The sequence below is a fragment of the Rhynchophorus ferrugineus genome, unplaced genomic scaffold (assembly GCF_030347505.1).
Source record: "Rhynchophorus ferrugineus isolate W39M unplaced genomic scaffold, kcgeb_rfMv2 rfM8, whole genome shotgun sequence".
In the NCBI taxonomy this organism is placed as follows: domain Eukaryota; kingdom Metazoa; phylum Arthropoda; class Insecta; order Coleoptera; family Curculionidae; genus Rhynchophorus; species Rhynchophorus ferrugineus.
Genome location: NW_027472587.1, coordinates 21,451,194 through 21,471,720, shown reverse-complemented (window position 1 = coordinate 21,471,720; position 20,527 = coordinate 21,451,194). Strand labels below are relative to the sequence as shown.

General features: G+C 37.1%; 6 protein-coding genes across 7 annotated transcripts; 4 read left to right on the top strand and 2 right to left on the bottom strand.

Annotated features, from left to right (window-relative positions):
• Positions 1–305: 305 nt before the first annotated feature.
• Positions 306–11,933, top strand: E(Pc) (Enhancer of Polycomb). Of its 2 annotated transcripts, XM_076412928.1 has the most exons (12): positions 306–1,130; positions 1,382–1,520; positions 2,317–2,417; positions 2,477–2,617; positions 2,671–2,888; positions 2,952–3,174; positions 3,283–3,483; positions 4,157–4,350; positions 4,414–4,659; positions 5,886–6,310; positions 7,410–7,524; positions 9,455–11,933. In XM_076412928.1, the coding sequence occupies exons 1-12, from the start codon at positions 978–980 to the stop codon at positions 9,606–9,608; spliced, it is 2,310 nt and encodes a 769-aa protein (XP_076269043.1). In that variant the 5' UTR covers positions 306–977; the 3' UTR covers positions 9,609–11,933. The 2 variants fall into 2 exon arrangements, with proteins under 2 accessions (XP_076269043.1, XP_076269044.1); XM_076412929.1 differs by lacking the exon at positions 306–1,130 and having other exon boundaries at positions 2,288–2,417.
• Positions 11,934–12,370: 437 nt separating this feature from the next.
• On the top strand, positions 12,371–13,880 carry LOC143201730 (uncharacterized). The gene is made up of 3 exons (XM_076412966.1): positions 12,371–12,510; positions 12,565–13,383; positions 13,435–13,880. Exons 1-3 carry the CDS (start codon positions 12,495–12,497, stop codon positions 13,758–13,760), a joined length of 1,161 nt encoding a protein of 386 aa, XP_076269081.1. The 5' UTR covers positions 12,371–12,494; the 3' UTR covers positions 13,761–13,880.
• rasp (protein-cysteine N-palmitoyltransferase Rasp) lies at positions 13,797–15,778 on the bottom strand. The gene is made up of 6 exons (XM_076412950.1): positions 15,528–15,778; positions 15,293–15,480; positions 14,699–15,238; positions 14,428–14,645; positions 14,042–14,376; positions 13,797–13,990 (listed from the first exon to the last, which is right to left on the bottom strand). Exons 1-6 carry the CDS (start codon positions 15,634–15,636, stop codon positions 13,896–13,898), a joined length of 1,485 nt encoding a protein of 494 aa, XP_076269065.1. The 5' UTR covers positions 15,637–15,778; the 3' UTR covers positions 13,797–13,895.
• A 196-nt stretch (positions 15,779–15,974) lies between these two features.
• On the top strand, positions 15,975–17,439 carry LOC143201729 (RAB6A-GEF complex partner protein 2). The gene is made up of 5 exons (XM_076412965.1): positions 15,975–16,089; positions 16,138–16,378; positions 16,431–16,705; positions 16,759–16,870; positions 16,928–17,439. Exons 1-5 carry the CDS (start codon positions 15,985–15,987, stop codon positions 17,359–17,361), a joined length of 1,167 nt encoding a protein of 388 aa, XP_076269080.1. The 5' UTR covers positions 15,975–15,984; the 3' UTR covers positions 17,362–17,439.
• Positions 17,373–17,798, bottom strand: LOC143201766 (U6 snRNA-associated Sm-like protein LSm6). Its single transcript, XM_076413021.1, has 2 exons — positions 17,638–17,798; positions 17,373–17,584 (listed from the first exon to the last, which is right to left on the bottom strand). The coding sequence occupies exons 1-2, from the start codon at positions 17,726–17,728 to the stop codon at positions 17,436–17,438; spliced, it is 240 nt and encodes a 79-aa protein (XP_076269136.1). The 5' UTR covers positions 17,729–17,798; the 3' UTR covers positions 17,373–17,435.
• A 368-nt stretch (positions 17,799–18,166) lies between these two features.
• On the top strand, positions 18,167–19,188 carry RpS12 (Ribosomal protein S12). Its single transcript, XM_076413007.1, has 5 exons — positions 18,167–18,271; positions 18,397–18,426; positions 18,628–18,813; positions 18,870–19,026; positions 19,081–19,188. The coding sequence occupies exons 2-5, from the start codon at positions 18,410–18,412 to the stop codon at positions 19,141–19,143; spliced, it is 423 nt and encodes a 140-aa protein (XP_076269122.1). The 5' UTR covers positions 18,167–18,271; positions 18,397–18,409; the 3' UTR covers positions 19,144–19,188.
• Positions 19,189–20,527: the final 1,339 nt, after the last annotated feature.

Genomic DNA, 20,527 nt, shown 5'->3' with positions numbered 1-20,527 from the left:
ATTTCGCAACTTTGGTACTGATTATTTTGAAACGGTTTTCTTTAGTTTAAAGATTATTACAAACTTGGCAACACTGCACCATTGTTGACGGTTCAGTAGGTGCGTTCCGTTAATAAATAAGAATATATTTATGTGAATATATATTTAAATGTCATGATAATTTAAATTTTTTTAGATTTCGTGTCGTGAGTTAACCTTTTTTCATAATAAAAATATTTATTTAGTCATTTCGTTTAGGAAAAATGAAACACGTGGAATTACGTCACTTCCGGGTTCGTGTTATTTCTGACTTGTCAATCCCCACCATTGCAAGCTATTCAAAAGGATGGTGTTTGGAAGTGTCAACATGGGCGAAAAAAATGTTAAAATAAATCTCCTGATGCTTTGTCAGCACATGACGCCAGCATATTATTGAATGTCAGTGGTGTATTTAACAGTTCATGCCATTTGATGTTGTCAAATATGAAGATTTGTGGCTGAAATTGTAAAATTCCTGAACTTCCACTTTCCGATCCGCCAGAGCAAGATAGTCAGTAGAGTGACTTTTGACGAGTGTCCAACGTAATTTTAGTCTTGTGTTTCCTAAATTTTTCTTGTCGAATTTCAGATTTGTTTTTTTTTCGGTACTTTCTGTTAAAAACAAAGATAGTGAGGATCATCCTAATATTTGTTATGAATGAAACTGTCTCGGGAGACTTGCGTACAAGGTTGTCGCGCAGCGCACGTTCCTAGTAAATTTATATGGTTCCATGGCCGAGCCGCCATGATGCCTTTCTGCATTGCACATTCGACATGTAAAGTTTCGAAGTTGTTTTATTGTATTTGTGACTGAGTGCGTGTAAATAACCACGATGGGAACGCATTAACGAACACGTATTGTCGTTTAGTGTCCGACTCGGACGGTCCGAGCCTCCGAAACATCGGATTCGGTTGGTTTTTATGTTGGGCTCCTCGCGCGGTTCGATTCGTCAACAAATATGTCTAAGCTATCCTTCAGGGCGAGAGCCCTGGATGCAGGCAAGCCAATGCCCATCTACATGGCCGAGGAGCTGCCGGACCTGCCGGATTTCTCGGCGATTAATAGGGCCGTGCCCCAGATGCCCTCCGGAATGCAGAAGGAGGAGGAATGCGTAAGTTGACATTCCGGGCGATGGTTGGCAGTTCGTCCGCCATATTGACGCGCGTTCGCGCCGAATGTTTGGCCGGCGAGTTCGATTTTAAATTTGTTTTTTACTGCTGGGGTTCGAAAAATGGACCGTTTTCGTGTTAAATTTCCTCATTCGAATGTCTGGCTACCCCGTTCTCGAACTGTCATGCCTCCGTTTCGCCCGGATGATGTCGATCGTCATTATAAACCATGTACTATGTACCCCTTTATTAGGAGCACCATCTACAACGAGCTATTTGTGCTGGTCTCATCATTCCGACTCCCGAAGTCACCGATGTGCCCCTTAAGGACTTCTATGACAAGGTTTGCCCATCCAACTACAAGCAACCAAGGCAACTCATACACATGCAACGTAAGATTTCACTCCAAAACGTTATTTATACATTAGAGGAATAATTGAACTGCCACATTGACTGTCAGAGCTGTAAAATGTACACATTCTGCCTTAAAACATCTTTGTTTACAATTTTGACAATAACAAACATACAGGTTATGTTATGGTTATGCTCAGTTCGTTTTAAATTAATGTTAGATGTTTTTCAATTATTGTTTATTAATGCTTCTAAATTTAATACAGAAACAATGTTGACATATTCAAAAATATATTTGTTTGTGGTACATTTGTCTGTAGTACATTTGTCTGTAGATCTTTCAGAAATCAAACTTTTTGTCAACATTTCTCTAATCTCATAATTTTATTAAAGTTTTATTTAACAGCTTATTTTTACTTTCTTTTTATTTCTTTAAAATTTTGTTGGTATCTAACAATTGTTTTTTTTAATTCGAGTTATCATATAGTTAGACATTTTTATTTCTAAGTATGATAATAAAAGAGGTCAAAATATTCAAATACATTTTTTTCCAGTATGTTTGTAATTGTTTCTTACCAGCGTTTTTTCATTTATTTATTTGTATTTTCTTATTATTTATTTACATTTTTTTAGTTAATTTAATAATCTTCATCTTTATCTTAAATGTGACTTTAAATGAAATTAAAAAAACTATTCACAATACAGTGTTTGTGGCCTCTCTTGTTTGATTATTTAGTTAGAAACTATTTGCATGTAAGATTCGCAGTTCTTTTTTAACAAGACAATTGTTTCTTAATTGTACTGCCAGTAACTGAATGAGAAATGATTAAAATGTAGCACTTACCATGGAGCAAGATATACCGGACTATGACATGGATTCTGAAGATGAAAAATGGTTGCTGGCGCAAAAACCAAGACTTGACCTGACTCCTCTCAAGGTAAGTTGTGAGGAATAATGTACCTGTTATGGGTCGAATTAATAATGTTTCTGTCTCAGTTTGAAGAGATGATGGACAGATTGGAAAAAAGCAGTGGACAAACCGTGGTCAAATTAGCTGAAGCCAAAGCATTACTGAAAGAGGATGATGAGCTGACAATTGCTGTATTTGATTATTGGTTAAACAAAAGGCTGAAAACTGTAAGTATGAAGAAGATGGTGGTTTAGAGAGATGTTTTAACGACTTTTTCCAGCAACATCCTTTAATATTATCGGTACGAACGGAGCATAGAGCAGGCATAGCTGCGAACAATCCATATCTGGCTTTCAGGAGGCGCACGGAGAAGATGCAGACGCGGAAAAATCGGAAGAACGACGAGGTCTCTTACGAGAAAATGTTGAAACTGAAGCGGGATCTGGTCAGGGCTGTGACGTTGTTGGAACTAGTGAAGAGGCGGGAAAAGTGCAAAAGGTAATGGAAGCCGTCCCTCCAGGTAACTCGTCTTGTTTCACGGCTGTCTTGAATATTTTTCAGGGAATTTGTTCACCTCACAGTGGAGGTTTTCGAGAAGAGGTTCCAGGCCCGGGACTTCAGCGGGGCGCTGGCGGCGGAGGCGTACAAGCCGACGTCGGCACCGCAACGGCCTGCCTTCACGCCAATCTTCCAGAATCATTACCCCAGCGAGACCTGGGCGGACACGGTGGTCACTCAAGCGCAGGCTGCCGCCCAGGCCGCCAAATCAGCTTTAAAAGATGAAGTTAGTGTCGTTTTCTTCGTCATCACGGGCGGTTTCGTTTAGTGTCGCGATTCGCAGTGAACCCTGGCGTCCGAACTGTAATTTCTGATCCGCTCTAATCGGTTTCAGGTGATACCACGGCGAGAGAAGCGTCAGTACAAGAAACGGAAGCACAAATCGCTGAGCGGGCGGGCGGGCGCAGATGGTCTGTCTTCGGACGAAGACGGCTCGATGGGAACGTCGGCGAGGTGCGTTACGCCAGAGCCGGAGGAGCAAGAGGACGACGGACCTTTCGCTTTTCGGAGGAATCGTCTCTGTTCGTATCATATGGTGAGTTGTTGTTGTGTGACAATAACTTATAGCGACATAGTTAAGTTAATTTTTATTCTTTCACTGGTAGTTTAGGGTTAAATTTTGGGTAAATGACACAAGACTTTAGAATATGAGTTGAGGATTACTCCAGTTTTAAGTACTTTGGAGCTTTCTATCAAAAGTGTTGGATATACAAGTGATTATCATTTATTTTTTATTTGTTCCTAACTATTTTTGGTGAATAATGTATCAAATTCTGAAAACGAAGATCTCTAATATTTTTATCATAGTAAAATGTCATGTATTGAAATTGTCGTTTCGAAACCGCATCAAAAAAAGTCGAAAGAACGAATGGGGATATTGTACTGCACCAACCGTGTAGACTGGATTATCCATGTGATTATGATTTATTTTTTATTGTTTCCAAACTATTTTTGGTGAATAATGTTTCAAATCCTGGGGACGGAGAGGATCTCCAATATTTTTATCATAGTAAAATGCTATATATTAAAAATGTCGTTTAAAAGTCATGAAAAAAATTGAAATAGTGAAGAAATGCATGTATTGTACTGCATCCACCCTATAGACCGGATAATTATCCATGTGATTATTAATTATTTTTTGTGTTCCGTACATTTTTATTATCTTAAACTGTTGTACATTATTTTTTTAACGTAACTATCGTTTTCAGCCGCTTCCTATCATGGGCAACTGGCCCTGGTGTTCGCGGGAGGACAACGGCACGGCGGATAAAAAGTTCCGTTTCACCCTCACCTCCCTCTCCAACCCCCAGAGGTGCATAGGATTCGCGCGTCGCAGAGTGGGCCGAGGAGGCCGGATAATTCTCGACCGGATCAGTACCAATTACGACGACTTCTGGCGAGGGTAAGTTCTTCTACTGCCGGCGACGAGACGTTCGATGATTCTTAACCTTCTTCACGTATACAGGCTCGATTTCTCCATCTTGGAACGGTCCACGCTGGGTCAGGAGCCCGTCTCGGCCGACCCCAAGCCCGACCCGCTCCGCATCAGCGGCAGCATCACGTCGGGTTGCGAAAGTCAGTGGAGCGAGAACAGCGTCGGCGGTGTTCAGTTCGCGGACGGCGCCTCCTTCACCAGCAGCGACAGTGGCATAGGCCACGCGAAGCCCAAAGAGGAGGTCACCGGGTTCCTGAGGAAGCTCACGAGGGAATGGTAAGGAACACGATTTGGTTATCTGGAGCTCTGTGCATCTCTTCTCTGAACACTTAAAATTCTTTATCGATAATACTATTTGAGTGACATCTGGAGTGGCGGCAACAGAGAATAGATAAGAAATAATCAGATTAATCAGCATATACAGCATTTCTCTGAAAATTCGTTATCAGTATTATGTGTCGGTGCGCCACTAAGAAACGGTTTTATTATTAATATTAATCGAACATAACTTTAAAAATAAAAGAGACGCCGGATTGTTAAGGAGACTATTTGACCGCTCAAAACATCGAATTGATGGGTCATCCGCCATACAACCCTGATTTATCACCCAATGACTTGTTCTGTTCCCATCCGTGAAGAATAAACTGCGTGGTCAACGATTTTCATCGCTCGAAGAAGCTATAGAAGCATTCAAAAATCATGTTTTGAAGATACCTCATTCGGAATAGAATAAATGCTTTGAAAATTGATTTAAGCGTATGCAAAAGTATATCTATCATCGTGGCGAGTAACTATTTGTTTTTTTTTCCTATTCCCGAAATATAAATAGTGACCCTCGTATCATGTATCCATTGCATTAGGCATTTGAATCTTCCTAAGCTTTTTCTGTGTGCCTTTTAACTGGGGATTCAGACGGCCACACAATTACTCTTACATTGCCGGTTTGCCCTTTTTTTTTCTTACAATCAACAAAAGCTCCGGTATGTATAATATCGAGCCGCATTAGCTGAACTTAGTTTCTAAAAGGTATGCAAATAGATTTGCATCAATATCTAAGAATTTTTCAATGGTTACAACAAATACATAAGCTGGTTGTATGATATGCTGCATTCGAATATCGCAAATGTAGAATCATATCATTAACGATGTGGTCACCAGCAGAATTACAGAAACTTTGAAACGAGAGTATTTGCTATACAAAACGTTTGATGAAACCCTCGCTAGGTTAGAGGAAGAGCTTGTTTCAAGCCCGAATTTATTTGCTTCTCCAATTCCGATCCAACGATCATTGATCTTCTGAAATGTCGGCGACGCTTTCAGCGACTAGATTTTTTCCCGTATATTAACACTTCAAACAGTTGAAATCTTCGAAAGTATAACTCTAAAATTATGTATTTTGTATGTCGATCATAAATTCAAAGGAGAATGAGTGCGCGTGAAGAATGTGCCTTTCATGATGTATATGTGTTACTCATGTTAACGTTGATTTTTCCTTTCCGTAGGATGCACTTCCGGCCGAAGACCCCGCCTCCCGACTACGAGCCACCCAACCACCTACTGCCGCCCGACGACCCGCCGTTCGCCAACGATCAACTGCCGCCCTTCCAGGTCGAGGTGCAGCCACTCGACGGTCTGTTCCTCGACCGGTCCACCTTTGTCTCCGACCTGTTCGACCTGGATCGACGATGGACCGAGGGAGAGGCGCCCAGCTTCGGCCCGCCCATCGTTCTCTTCGATGAGATGGCCGTGCCCGAGGAGACGAGCTGCAAGACTGTGGGCGTGTCCACGTTCACGCTGAGGGACGCGGGCGGAGAGGCCGTCGAGAGTCGGCCGCCTACCAACAGGATTGCGGCCGTCGACGAGGAGCTGGACTCGGACGTGGGCAGCACCAACGGCCTGATTCCGCAAATCGGATTTTCGGCAGAAGGTTTGTTCGCTTTCATTGGTCCTAGATTGTCTTACAGGGGTTGATGTGCGAAGCAGAAAGCTGGGATACTCTTCTAAGAACATTGCGTGTAGAGAGGTGTAGTGAGATTTGAAATAGTTAATGTTTATGTGGTGGAAAAGTGCAAAAAACGAAATATTTTTGTAATATTGTGATTTAGCGACGGAATTTTTAATTTCGCCTTCACCATTTTCCAAAAGACTTCATTGCGTTACTATAGTGTCTCATTAATGTGACCTACCGTCCGTATAATATTGATCTTCAAATGGTACCCTCATATTGATGGCTTGTTGACTTCAAACGTGGTCGTAGAGACACCGATGATGCAGAACGCAGTGGACGTCCAAATGAGGTGATGACACCAGGAAGCATACAAAAAATCCACAAAATCATTTTGAATGATCAAAAAATGAAGTTGCGTGAGTTAGCTAACATCGTAAAAATATCAAAAGACTGCGTTGGTTTTATATTGCATGATCATTTGACTATGAGGAAGCTCTGTTCAAAGTGGGTGCCGCGTTTGCTCACTGTTGACCAAAAACAAGAATGTGTTGATGATTATGAGCAATGTTTGGCCATATTTAAATGTAACAAACCACGTTCAACTACGTTATGGAAGCAGGTAGACCTAACTAACCCAAAAGGAACCTATTCAAAACGTCTAAATTTTATCAGCAGACGTTTGTGTCTATTTGTCTTCATTAATAATGTATTTCTTAGAATTTTAGTTACTGCTGACGTAAAGCCGCCTATAAAAGTAGGGAATACTGGGTTTATATACATACGCATTACTAACTACAAGAATAACAACAAATAAGATTTGTTATTTATGAAGAAAGTTTTTGCCCACTTTATTTTCGCGCTAGATTAAGATTTTGTCAAAGGGGCAATACTACTTTTTTAAAAAATTTTGTCTCTTCCAATTCGTGGATAGATATTTATCCGTTCTACAATGAATCATTAAATTTCTCTGTATAATGGTGTAGGAACTTTTTTGTTATACCAAGAAACGACTACCGAGCGTCATAATGAGTTTGCTCGGTTTATTTAACATTAAATTGAATAATCTTTCCCGTTTCAGTTCCCAATGCAAACAGGGCGCGGAATAACAAGCTCACGTCCTATGGTTTTGGCTCAGCCCCGGGCAGAGTAAATCTACTCACATCCGCACAAACTGTCACGCTGAACAGTCACAGGTAAGCTCAATTTGCATGGCCCACGCAGGAACAACAACAAAAAAACAAAGGACGCGTTGGGATAACATTTTGGTCTGGCTGACTAGAATAATACAGAAAGTTAAAAAAATAAATAGTTGGTATATATTTTAGAATGGATGAATATTGGGTAATGATGTATGATGTTAAGTGATAATAGATTTTAGATTATTAAAGGATGTACCATTTCAATTTCCATACTATTTTTCTTATTTATATCTTATCACTTTGTATTTTTTCAGTTCATTTTCTAATCGTTCTGTTTTAGATGTTTTTAAATTACATCTTTTATTAGATATGCTTAGTACAACCTTAATTTACAAATTAATTTATTACTACTGTTCTGTTGTATTTGCATTAATATACAAGCAAGGCGAGTACAGGATTAATACATCAGTATGTAATAATCAAATTAAAATAAAACTAATCTAGTTAAGCTAAGAATACAATTTTGCACTAAACAAGTTCGTGTAGTTTGTTTCGCTTCAATCATCTGATTTTCTGCGTGTTGTCCAGTAGCTGTACTGCTTCCAAGTTACTGTGATCTAGCAAACTTATTTCATCTTTTAAGTTGAAATCTTGGATCACTTTGCATATCCATTTGATTTCGAGGTTATCGTGGTTATGTAGCGATAAGCATTGGTATTATATTGTAGAACTCTGTTTAGGGTGCGTTGGAATATTAATTAGCTTTATTGATAAACCAATTTCTTTGATTTTAGATCAAGTTGAGAGTATCTTCCGACTAACCACTACAGTGGCTTGAGTTTGAGTCTACTCTGCTTTGCCATTGAGATATGTTCCGAGGTATTTAGCTGATTCTGCTTGAGGAATAGGGCATCCGTCAAGTGTTATAATTAGTATTTTGTTTCGCCGCAACGCAAAATTAATATGGACAGATTTGGAGCCATTAAGCTGTATTTTCCTTTCTCTAGTCCATTTGTAGATTCTGTTGACCACTACTTGTACTTTTTCTACAGCCTTAGACAGAGATACATCTTTTTCCATGCTGTGTCGTTGGCAAATGTTCCCAGTACTATATGTTTTGTTAGGATAATACTAGTATAGAGCAGATATAGGAGTGGTCAACACTACCCTGTGGAACTCCAGCCGAAATAGGTTTAAGGGTTGAGAATGCCTCTTCATGCTAGACTCCAAATTTCTTTTCCATATCCGGTTAAAAGCTTGTGAGACATACCAGTTACTCTACATACATGGTCGATTGTCGAGAGTCGATTTCGAAATCCAAACTGGAAATCTGGTATTTCTCTAAAGGGTTTTAATACATTTTAACAGCAGTTTCTTAAATAGTTTCGATACCGCAGGTATCAACGAAATAGGCCTGTAAGATCCAACTTATTCTGCCGGTTTGTCAGGTTTTAAGTATATTTGTTCGAGCAATCTTAAGATATTTCGGAACATGGTTCAGTTTTAAACAGGCATTTAATATATAGGTTAACATGTTCATTGCTTTTTGTGGCTGTTCTTTCAATCACCAGGTGAAATACCATCAATTCCAGGAGCCTTTTTAGGATAGAGGTTGTTGTCAATTTCTGTGGCAACTTCCATCGGATAAATCAGATTTATAGCTACACATATAACTACAATAAACAGGATTTATATCTATTGTAAATTCTATATTGTTCGATTGGGTGAGTTAAATGTTTTCGAATGATTCAGCTTTTTCATCGTTACGTCGAAGCCTTGGAATAAAATGAGAACGAAAATGCCTGATTCTAAAACAAATTTACAAGTTGCCACAGGCAGCACAACACTTGATGACGTGAGTTCACTGTTATTTTTAACAGACCATATTTTGGTAATTTGCTGATCTTGTGTGACCTTCCAACCCGTCCTTTGCGTTTTTGCGGGGTATTTTAGTTTACTTACTTAACGTCTTGTGATTCGACAGTGCCAACAATATCTTGGAAATACCACTGACGGCGGCGGTTGACGTCGAGGTGGAGGAGACGACACCCCCGACGCCGAGCAGCAGCCCCACCCCCAAAACTCCCAACGGCGGCGTCAGGAACAACAAGAACAGCCTGGTAATGGAGGTGACGTGATGTCCTGTTTTCGGGACGACCGAAAAAGGTTAGTCCCTCGAGACGCTCTAACCAGAAGCTGTTTGCATGATGCATTTGTGTTTTCGGTTTCGGAGAATCGACGCGGGTCTCGGCACGGCGATATGCCGCCCCGGGCGCCTCCTCCGCGCTCGCAGTGATCACACCACCCACTACCCGGCGAAGCACGCGCTCAAGAAAGTTGTCCAGCCTCCGTGGTGCATGTTATATATCTATTTATATATATATAAGGCCTATAGTTCTCAGCTTACTCCAAATCGGATGGTTTTTCACTTACCACAGATAGTCGATTCGATAATCCCGTACGGCCGGCCGCTTTCGACCGAAGACGTTCCAGTTCTTCTGTCCCCCTTCGAACGCGCGAGATGTTTGATTTCTGTAAATAGGTTTAGTTTTGATCAGTGTGCCGGGTACCACTCCACGTACAGTACTGGGCACAGTTTGTCCGTTGCTTCGTTGTCCTGGTCCATTCGTCGGGGGAGAGACGTGAGGCTGCGTGTATCCGCTCGTAGCTCCCGAAAAAAAACACACGAAAATCACCAAAAAAAAAAACGTTCGCAGAGGGCTTTGGAAGAAAAAAGACGCGCGCGTGTACAGGGGCTTCTCGGAGTATTCGAGGTAAATACGCTTGGTAGTCGATGTGTTCACGGTTTATCACCATTTATTTTTGTAATGTGAAAGTCCGAGAGAACTGTGATCCGTAAACTATATATATATTTAAGTATGGACGAGAGGGGCATGGGGACGGGTAACGAGGACCGGACGGTTTCCCTTCACGTTCGGAGCCGTTCCGACTCCCCCCTTGACCTCGACCCCCCCCACACACACACACGGTAAATAACGTTAATGATAATTTATTTAGTCTCAATTTTTGTAAAATACTATAAATAAGAATGTAACTTGTACAGTAGTTTATTATCGTCAAATAACAAAAATGAGAAATTCGTAAAAAAGGCTGTTAAAATAACCACTAATTTTTAGTAAGTTATATACCAATAATATATTTTTTTCTATTCACACCTTTTGTTTTTTGTTTCGTGAAAGAGTGAGAGAATGAACGGGGAGCGCGAGACACAGTGAGTGCGTGCCTGAGAGGGAGGGAGGAAGGCAGGTATCGATCACGCGTTAATTTAAATACTTATACTATTCGATTTCGTTTTTCCGTCACGGCTTGCTTGGTTTTCCGACCTTTTGTTTTTGGTTTCGTCGTGATATCACTACCGAAACTACACTAGTGGCTTAATCGACTACGGGTATTCGAAACGAAGAGGAAAACAAACGAAAAACGCGCGTGTAGATGCACCGAAAAAATATTTTTTTAGGCAAATTGTGGTTGGCGTGGAACTCGATTGATGACAGAGCGTGTGTGAGAGAGAGGGTGGGCACACTGACACAGAAAAATTAGACAAAAACATTCCTGGGGTTCGACGCGAGGAAAACGCGAGCTCCACGGAATAACGTTGCAACATTTAATGCTTTACTGTAGTTATCGGGTAAGAACGTGAATGTGGAGAGATCGTGCGTGCCTGTGTCCAGTACTCGATGTAAATGTAACGTTTCAGCGCCTTCTGCGACGTCTTTACCATTCCGTTTTTGCCGCACACACAAAAAAAAACAAAAGATCGAATCAAAAGTCTGTGGTCTCGCCTCCCAGCTCACCTCCGCAACCAACGGGAATGGTAGGGGCGTCGTGTCACGAAGAGCCGCCCGGGATGATCCTACTTCCCAACCTGTGTGTAATATAAAACAGAAACAATGTGATCGAGCTAGGTTTCTAGTACGTTAGTATAAAATTTAACTTATTTAAATATTGTTACTCTTTTTCGTTCTGGTTGCGGACGTTTCCGATTGCTCGCTGCCGCCTTTTCTTTCACACTTTTTTACGTTTTCTCCCCCAGTTTCGCGCCAGCTTCCTTACGCAAGCGTCCGCAACCCCTCCCAGAAAATATACGCTTCTACTTTTAAAAAAACCTTTCTGGTATTTCTTAACTATCTCTCACCTGACGAAATAGTTAAGGAATCGGCTTCAATCGTTTTAGATCGTGGTGAATTTTATGGAAACAAAAAAAAATTAAATAAATAAATAATAAACACGTAATATTATATTTAAAAAAAGCGATACATCTCTATACGGGTCTACTGTAAAGATAAAAAAGAATCCAATGTGGTTTTTTTCGTTAGCAAATCTGAATGTGTATAATTTGTATATAACTAGGTACCTATATGTAAGAAACAACGGAACAAACATACTAAAAAAACAAAATAAATATGCTCGCAGAGTTCTGTTGAATTCTGTAGTTAAATTCATGTTTCGTGTTTTATTTCCCCCGCCTCCTTATATACGGTCTCTACACACGAGAGTTGGACTTAATATGTGTTAGCCATAATCGATATAATCCAAAATATTGTTTCAAATAATCCATCAACATGTCATTCCAATGACAAAAAAGTGACATACAAAATATGTTCTTAACAAATTAAAAAAGTATGAGTACTAAATTTCAATATAACAAAATATTTCGAAAAGAAGTAATGCACTAAAAATAAGGATATATCTTACTTCAAACCCTACATTTTCATGTATGATGAGACTATCGGTGGGAGTCAAATCAAAGCAAAATTCGATACTCTACCTACTACTCTAGGTGTTCTTTAAAAATTATCGATATTTCTTGAACATCCCTAATTCTTAGCCAAGAAAAAGATGGAATATACATCAACATAAAAACAAATTGACAGTTGTATGAGTATTCGAGTAATTTAATTTCCTAACCTATAAGTTAATTTCATTGTCATTTTATGTAAGTTGCTGTTTTTGAATATATGATAGTGATTTCTAAATGAAATGCTAGTTCTAACTGACTGAAAATGCAGGATACAATGGGTAAATAAGGCTTTAATACGCCCGTTACGAATAACGAACTTGTTTTTATTGCAGATTTGTTTTCTGATGATAATGTAACAGTACAGTCAAATATCGAATCTCCATCGGTTAATACTCCAGTACGTATTATTAATCTTTCCGAAGAGGAGGACAGTCCGTATTTCCCCTCGTGTACACAGGAAACACACGAAGATGTGGATGTTTTGTGGGATTGGAACTCACCCCAGTCTAAACCAAAAGCAACAATCAAACGACGTTCGAGGAAAAGACTAAATCTACATGTTCCTAAGGTACCACTACAAAGACACTTATCAGGTAACAACAGTCAACAACTCAAACATGATTTTGATAAACTCAAGGAAGATATGAGAATATTAAAAGAGGAGATAGCCAGGCCTGACCATGAGGAAAGTCTTATATTATCGCCGAGGGAGGAGGCGGTTTTTAAAGCTGATACCATGCATGTTCCTGCTTATGTTGAGGACATGAGTGCTTTTGAAGGAATGATGGAGGAGGAACATTGTAAAGAATCCGCTAAATGTCTCTTGGATAATGTATTCAATGATGACCTGGAGGATCAGTTAATTTTGTGTAGTCAGAGGTTGGAGATTGAGTTATGTGATGAGAGCAAACAACAGGAAAAGGTGGATGGTGTTTCATCTCTGCATAGTCAAACAACTGACCTTTTAAATGACACCTTGGAGAAATTACTGGCAGAAAATGAAACAGATTTTGATCAACCCACGCAATTGCAGAAGTTTAAACCTACAAAAAATAATAGTAAAGTATTTCCTAGGTCAAACTCGGAAAATATCTGCAGCCAGGTTGGTAAATTTGAATGGCACAGAACGCAAAGCTTTGAAAACTATGATGGTGAGTTGTATGAATGACCAAAATAACTTTGATATAACATGTATGTTGCAGCATCAATTTCCAAGGATCTACTGGAGGAAATAGAAAGGAAACGATTGGAAGCTAAAGCTAAACTAGAGGCCAAAAGAAAACATGAAATCCCATTCTCCCAAACAAACGATGCAGCCGACAGTAAGTTCACATTTCTGTTGGAAGGCCCCCTCAAGTGTTCTCAGGACGAAATCGAGAAAAAAAGATTGCAAGCACTGGCCAAACTGGAGGCAAAACGTCAGCAGGATCTTATCCAGAAAAAGAAACTGGATGCATTGAAAAGACTGGAACAAAGCCGGAGGAAGAATGCTCTGAGCGTCAAACATTCACTGTCGAAAAAACTATAGCTTTATGGGGATAAAATGAAAGAAAAAACAAGCTACTAAACCTTTTATCTGTATTTATTTCTCGCATTCAGTATCAAAACTATTATATTGTTAGGAAAAATATATATTATATTTTGTTTATCATAGTGTTATATTTTACATCATGTGCGCTTGGATGTGTCTCAGTTTATTGGAAATCCTGCAACAACAATATAAAATCGAAAATATCGCCAGTTGACACATCCAGCCACCTACAAATAAAGATTGTTCAATATTGAACATTATATATACTCACTACTAACTTCCGAGTGCTTTATTCCAAAAAATATCACCCACATCTTTACCAGCAAAAAAATAAAAGTTTGAAATAGCTGACATAGAAAGTAAAGGTGCTGCTAGTACACATTGCATTCGATCCAAGTTATCTTTTTGTAATCTCTGCCAAAATTTACATGTTTTTAACTTGTTCATATATAAATATCTAGCCAAAGACTCCAAGCATACTCCTGAATAGTTCATCACTGCCCATATTAAAATATAGTCTTCAATACCATGCCAAACATACACAAATAAAAAGCATAAAAAAGATGAAAGAAATTTGTTGTGTGTCTTACTATAGCATGGTATGAAAATACATCTAAAATAACAAGGAAAAATAAGGTCTCTTAATTAAAAAAAAATACCTTACCCTTTGAGAAATGTGTGCAATCCCGGATCAAAATATTTCCACATATCCGAGTACAGATGTACTCTTCCAATGCATCTTGGCAAATGTGGTACCTTGATGTTTTCAAATGATGTTAAACTGGTACTCAAACCATACAGCACCACATATTTAATATGGAACAACTGCCCCATTAAATAACCATATCCACAGAGACTCCACATGTCAAGCACACTCACTAGCTATATGAAGAAATTAACATATCAAAGAAACATAATTATAACATTCAACTTACCTGCAACTGAAACCCAGTTGCATTTACATACACAAAATGTAAGACCATATTCCCAAATATGTACCAAAATATGCATCTAGTAATACTCTTCAACAATCTACCTGCTCTGAGATAGAAACTCTCATAACTCCATACAAATATCGTCTCTTTGAAATCGTCAAATGGTATGAAAGGACCCGTAAATAATGTTGGACAATATAAACAATATGACAAAAAAACTAAAACATTTCTGTCATGACTTGAACTTAAAAAATAACTAGTACATTTCAGATTCAGCCAGCACAGTAAAAGAATTGTTATATAAGCCTCATAATGATTGATATTTAAATTATTTAAAAAATCATCACTAGAGACCATTGTTTTATAAATAACAATTAGGCTTAAACATAAAAAATTACACAACCAAATACATAATGTGCTGTTGATAAAACCAACTAAAAAAAATAATATAGGCTGTATTGAAATTAACACCAATCCTTTATAACTAGCAACAACATAAACTAAAGTTAAAGAAAATATAATCTGAATGAACTGAATATTCTGAAAAAGTAACAAAATTATTTATGATTATGCGATTAATAGAAAAACCTACACCTTTTGAGTAACATTTTTATACCGCAGAAATTCATTTGTACCCACATAAACTAAAAAGTAGGGAGACAAATTTTGGACTAAAAATGTGATGGTTTCCCATTCAAAGTCAGCCTTGTCTCTTTTCCTGCTACCGAAAAGGCCCCAACCCTCAACGAAATCGTCAAAGGAATCGTGGAAATTTAAAAAATCTGAAAGAAATTAATAAAGCTCGGCTTTACAAAACTTTAGAACTTACATTTTTGACTTATGATGAAAAAATTATATATACAATACAGAACTGTCGAAATCCATATAATTAAGCAAATTTGTACTTCTTTTGATTCAAGTCGAACTGAGGTAGTCATAACAATCAATTAGAATAAACTGGAATAAACTTAACTTTTTTGGGTTAATGAAATTTCAAATAGTGCCGGGTTTGATAGACCGATGTCAAATAAAAATGTCGATGTCATTTTCTTTAAATGCATATTCTGTAGACAATATAATTTAAAAAATGCTAAAATAAATATTTATAAAACATCTCTTATATATCAACCTATTTTTCATGAAATATAAAAGATATTTGGATCAACAAAATTTAAATAGTAAAGTTACAATGTTTATATTATGGTGAGAAACTTGATGACGTACCCTTAACCTAGATATGTCTAAAATTCAAATTGTTTTGTTTTCTAAGAGAAACAGAACAAACAATGATAGAAGTAACAGCTAAACTAATTCGAGGACATGTATTTCTGTCAGGCGAAGTCGTAGAATGTTTAATATCATTCACTCATCCCGTATCCCCATCTCATAAGGTATGCCAAAACACCGTGTCATATTTCAACTATCTTAGTTTATTACAGGTATCTCAGAGTCACACGGATGTTTTTGAGAGCCTTGCGTGGGCCTCGGCCCAAATCAATTGCCAGTGTTTCACGGACCCAAAAATTGGAAAGACCAAAGACAACGAGAAATCTTGTCAGTTGTTTTTACCTGATACAGCTTTGCGTACAATCGGTAGTGACAATTCAAAACTGGAATTCTCTACAGAACCCCGGATTTTATTTTGCGATTTGAGATTATCGCCGGGACAGTCAAAATCATGTATAATTGATTATAAAATGAGTTGAATAGTTTACATATATAATGTTTACAGTTATGTATAGAGAGAAAATCCCAACAGATTCGCCTCCATCATATAGAGGTCAGCTAGTAAAGTATTCATATAAAATTACTATTGGTACACAGAGAGTGAATAGTTTAGTTAAATTGATGAGAGTACCTATTAGAGTGTTGCCATTGGCGGAAGCAGTTCTGAATGAAGCCGGGGCCTTGTGTAATGAGACAACTGAGGAACTAACTCCAGCTAATCCTTTTTTAGAAATAAGACAGAAAGAGAAACCTATAGACCTGGCATTACAAAGCTTACAGGTAGAACAGACATTATTTTTATTCACCATTTATTAGTAATACTTATATTTTAGAACATAACTGCCAGGAGGAACCCCAATTTTTATATGATATCAAATACATGGGGTAAAGTGGCCAGATTTTGTTTATTTAAATCAGCTTATAAATTAGGTGAAGACATAATCGGTAATGGATTTTTAATATTACCTTTCAAATGATCAAATTCATTGTTTATTGTTTCAGGAACTTTTGATTTTACTATAGCCACCGTTAACTGCATGCAAGTCTCTGTGTCCCTACAGTGCGAAGAAGAAACAACCATTGACCAAAACAACGAAAATTCTAAACAAGTAAGAATCATAACATTCAGCAAACACCACGAGGTTTGTTTGGGCTATAAATACACCCAGCTTATCCTGCCAATACCCTTACATGTCACACCAGCCTTTTCCACAGATTTGGTATCCTTAAAATGGAGATTGCATTTTGAATTTGTAACAAGCACGCACAAGGGACTGAAGTTCCCAAGCCTAGAAGACAATAACTGGCAAGCACCCTCAGAAGTATCAATTGAAACCATGGTTTGGAGTCTACCGATCAGGTTATACTCAACTATACCAGTGCACGTGGCTCAAGGGGTTCAAGGCAGCACCTTACAAAGATTACTTATAAAGTGAACACAACAAAATTACTAATTAAACAGCATTTTATTTAAAACTTATACTTAAGTGATTAATAAAGATTTTCGGTTTTAATACCGTCGTTTTTGTGTGCTTATATATAGGACATTGTTTCCTCTAATAAAGGCGTCTCCGAATTTATTTTTCAACTGTCCGTTAATGTACTCTTCGGTTTGTTCTAATGCTATATTCATATAACCATCAAGACAAGCCAGTACACCTAAAAAGAAAGGTATTACTTCAATGCAACATTTAACAGTGTTTATTACGTACCTCTATAGTCCACACCACTATTTAATTTGACTACAACGGGCCTAGCGTGAATTTGTTGAATAAATGTAGATAAAGCCTCCTTTCGACTCATTTTTGCAATTTTTTAAAACACTGATGGACAGGATCTCTTCTTTTAATTTTCAATTAGTGTTGTTCCAATATAGAAAAACAGCTATCGAAATATCATATATTTCGATTATATTATACATTTCGACAAAGAAAATTATTTTGAAATATGTAAAATATACATACAAAAATAAATAAATAGGGAGTAATGCAAAATTATACAGTTAACGTCATTTTATATTGATGATTAAAAATAATATTTATGAATAAACAAAATATAAATGTTGCGCCCAACACTATTTTTTGACTCAGTCTTTTTGAAGAAAATATGTATATGTATTTATCTTAACTATCCATTAATGTTTTGAATATATAAACAATAATTTGAATAAAACACAGCTGATATCAAAACTAACAGGAAGAGAAATAATAATATTTTTTGCTCTTCTATACAAGATAATCTAAAAAGTATCGATAGTTATTCATCCCTAAATAAAACTACTTAGCTAACTTCAAATACATCTGTTTCCTTTTTCGTTCTTCCTTTGACGTCTGTCAGTTTGTTTAGGTAAATATCTGAAATATTCTTCTATTTTCTTGAAATATAATAAGCATCATTGCTTAGCAGTTATACAGATTGATCTAGAAACTTTATTACGTGCACCAGCGTAAATATTTTTTTTTATTTTTTAGGAGAAACATAAAAATGTCCGACACCGCAGTGTAAGTAGTTAACCTCTCCGATGTGGGGAGATTTAATTTTTCTGGAGAGTCAATCTTGTAAAGTAGGTCGAACACGTATTTTTCTCTAGAAATTGAGAATTGACTGATTTGCAATGAAGGCCTCCGGAGACTTTAATTTAATCTTATCTGAATAAGTAGTACCTTCATGGTAAATATATGTTGATTCGAGGATGTTTTTAGAGAGAATGCACCCGTTGCTGTCCCAGCCGCCGGCGGTCCTATGGACGTTCACCAAGCTTTGCAACAAGTGTTGAAAACTGCTCTTATTCATGATGGTGTTGTGCACGGACTTCATGAATCAGCTAAAGCTTTAGACAAGAGGCAGGCTGTTCTGTGTATTTTAGCTGAAAATTGTGATGAGCCCAGGTAACTAATGTAACTTCTTCCCTTTCTACTTTATGTTAAGGTTATTAATGTTTTAGATATAAACAATTAGTACAAGCTTTGTGTGCTGAACATCAAATCGACTTAATCAAAGTTGATAACAACAAGAAATTGGGGGAATGGTCTGGTTTATGCAAAATTGATAACGCTGGAAAGGCAAGGAAAGTTGTTGGAAGTTCCTGTGTCGTAATTAGGGTGAGTTGGATGGTCAACATGTTGTATTTTATACTCACAATCTTTCTTTTATAGGATTTCGGAGAAGAATCCCAAGCATTAGATGTTCTTAAAGAATTCTTGAAGAACTCAAAGTAACATGTAGGAACTAATTTTATATCAATATAACTATTATAAAAATTACTTTCATTTTATTATTTTCCTTATATATATTGCTTAAGCTACAATTGTATTGATCCTTTTCTTTTAAATATTACTTTAATTAATATTAAATTTTGGTTTATGCCGATGTATCGATGTTTTCAAGATTTAAAAACAATTAAGATATTCCTTAAACATTAAAAGAGCCTTTTGATTATCTTTTCTTTAATTTTGGTACTTAATATCAAATGTTTACTGTATTTCTTTACATAATTTTAAAGGTTTCTTAATAGTATCGCTACTTTTTACAATGTTAAGAATATTGATATATTTTTGAGTCAATATATTAATTTTCTTGTGGATACATTTTTGAAAAATATCGATATATTTCATAGTTGTAAAAATTTTCGATAATTTTTTCCTTCTATATATTGATATTTTTTCAGAAACCTGCCATTTTTTTAAAATATTGGGTGTTTCGTGATGTGGGTTTCGATATTTTTAAAAATCGATATATGGGAGGAAAAAAAATCGAATATTTTTATTGCAATAATAGGGATATTTTTAACATTAAGTGGCAATTTTAATAATAATAAATATCTTAATATTAAAATAATTTTAACAATAATAAATATCTTAATTCTTCTCTTAAAAATATCGGCAATAATACTGATATTTTTATCAAAAATATTTTTCTAGATTGCATACATTTTTTCGGCATCCTTAATCATTGAGTAAATTCTCAGTCTTTAATGCCTTATATATTAATAGCTTATAAATAGCCTGTCATTTAACATAGAAAAAATTAATCAATGGTCATTTAATTACAAAATTTCTTATATAAATATTGTTCCGATTGTGCCGTCCTCTATTACATTTTTTGATAACTAGTCTTGTGGCGACATAGACAACCAGCCATACTGCACAACGCGCAAAGCCCAAAAATAAAACCGACAACAGCGAAGGGTATTTCTTCTTCTTATACTTTATACTGGCCGATTGCCATCTGATGTAATTGGCACCATCGCATTCGACCAGGTATAAATCCACATTTGCAACCCTTGAAAATCCCTCTCTCTCATTTTTCCGCTGTCAGAAGAAGTACCCCTTGCGTCGTGCCGTACCATTGTCTGTAAATAAAGAATCCCACATGGTCCTTGTTTTTACTGAGTTATTGTGTGGTTTGCATCGCATAGAACCCACAGTCTATTTAACATTTCCGTTAATTGTTATGGCTTTTTGAAACTAATTGTATTCTTGGTTGCAGGATTTTTTTAAAGTGCCCTTTATTCATTTTACTTTGAATATTCAGGAAGTCTAGTTCAGGTAATACTCAATAGAGACCTCTGAGTTTGATATTTGACAATTCAAAAGGTTTTTC

What these genes read in the sequence shown, in the direction of transcription:
- LOC143201730 (XM_076412966.1), top strand. An exon ending in AAGCTTTGAAAACTATGATG is followed by an intron (nt 13,384 to 13,434) that starts GTGAGTTGTATG and finishes TGTATGTTGCAG; the next exon opens with CATCAATTTCCAAGGATCTA.
- rasp (XM_076412950.1), bottom strand. Translation starts at nt 15,636, where the DNA reads ATGACTACCTCAGTTCGACTTGAATCAAAAGAAGTACAAATTTGCTTA. An exon ending in TTGCACACATTTCTCAAAGG is followed by an intron (nt 14,377 to 14,427) that starts GTAAGGTATTTT and finishes TTGTTATTTTAG; the next exon opens with ATGTATTTTCATACCATGCT. An exon ending in TTGGAATAAAGCACTCGGAA is followed by an intron (nt 13,991 to 14,041) that starts GTTAGTAGTGAG and finishes CTTTATTTGTAG; the next exon opens with GTGGCTGGATGTGTCAACTG.
- LOC143201729 (XM_076412965.1), top strand. Translation starts at nt 15,985, where the DNA reads ATGATAGAAGTAACAGCTAAACTAATTCGAGGACATGTATTTCTGTCA. An exon ending in CCGTATCCCCATCTCATAAG is followed by an intron (nt 16,090 to 16,137) that starts GTATGCCAAAAC and finishes AGTTTATTACAG; the next exon opens with GTATCTCAGAGTCACACGGA. An exon ending in TGGCATTACAAAGCTTACAG is followed by an intron (nt 16,706 to 16,758) that starts GTAGAACAGACA and finishes CTTATATTTTAG; the next exon opens with AACATAACTGCCAGGAGGAA.
- LOC143201766 (XM_076413021.1), bottom strand. Translation starts at nt 17,728, where the DNA reads ATGAGTCGAAAGGAGGCTTTATCTACATTTATTCAACAAATTCACGCT. An exon ending in TAGTGGTGTGGACTATAGAG is followed by an intron (nt 17,585 to 17,637) that starts GTACGTAATAAA and finishes CTTTCTTTTTAG; the next exon opens with GTGTACTGGCTTGTCTTGAT.
- RpS12 (XM_076413007.1), top strand. An exon ending in GAAAATTGTGATGAGCCCAG is followed by an intron (nt 18,814 to 18,869) that starts GTAACTAATGTA and finishes TTAATGTTTTAG; the next exon opens with ATATAAACAATTAGTACAAG. An exon ending in GTTCCTGTGTCGTAATTAGG is followed by an intron (nt 19,027 to 19,080) that starts GTGAGTTGGATG and finishes TTTCTTTTATAG; the next exon opens with GATTTCGGAGAAGAATCCCA.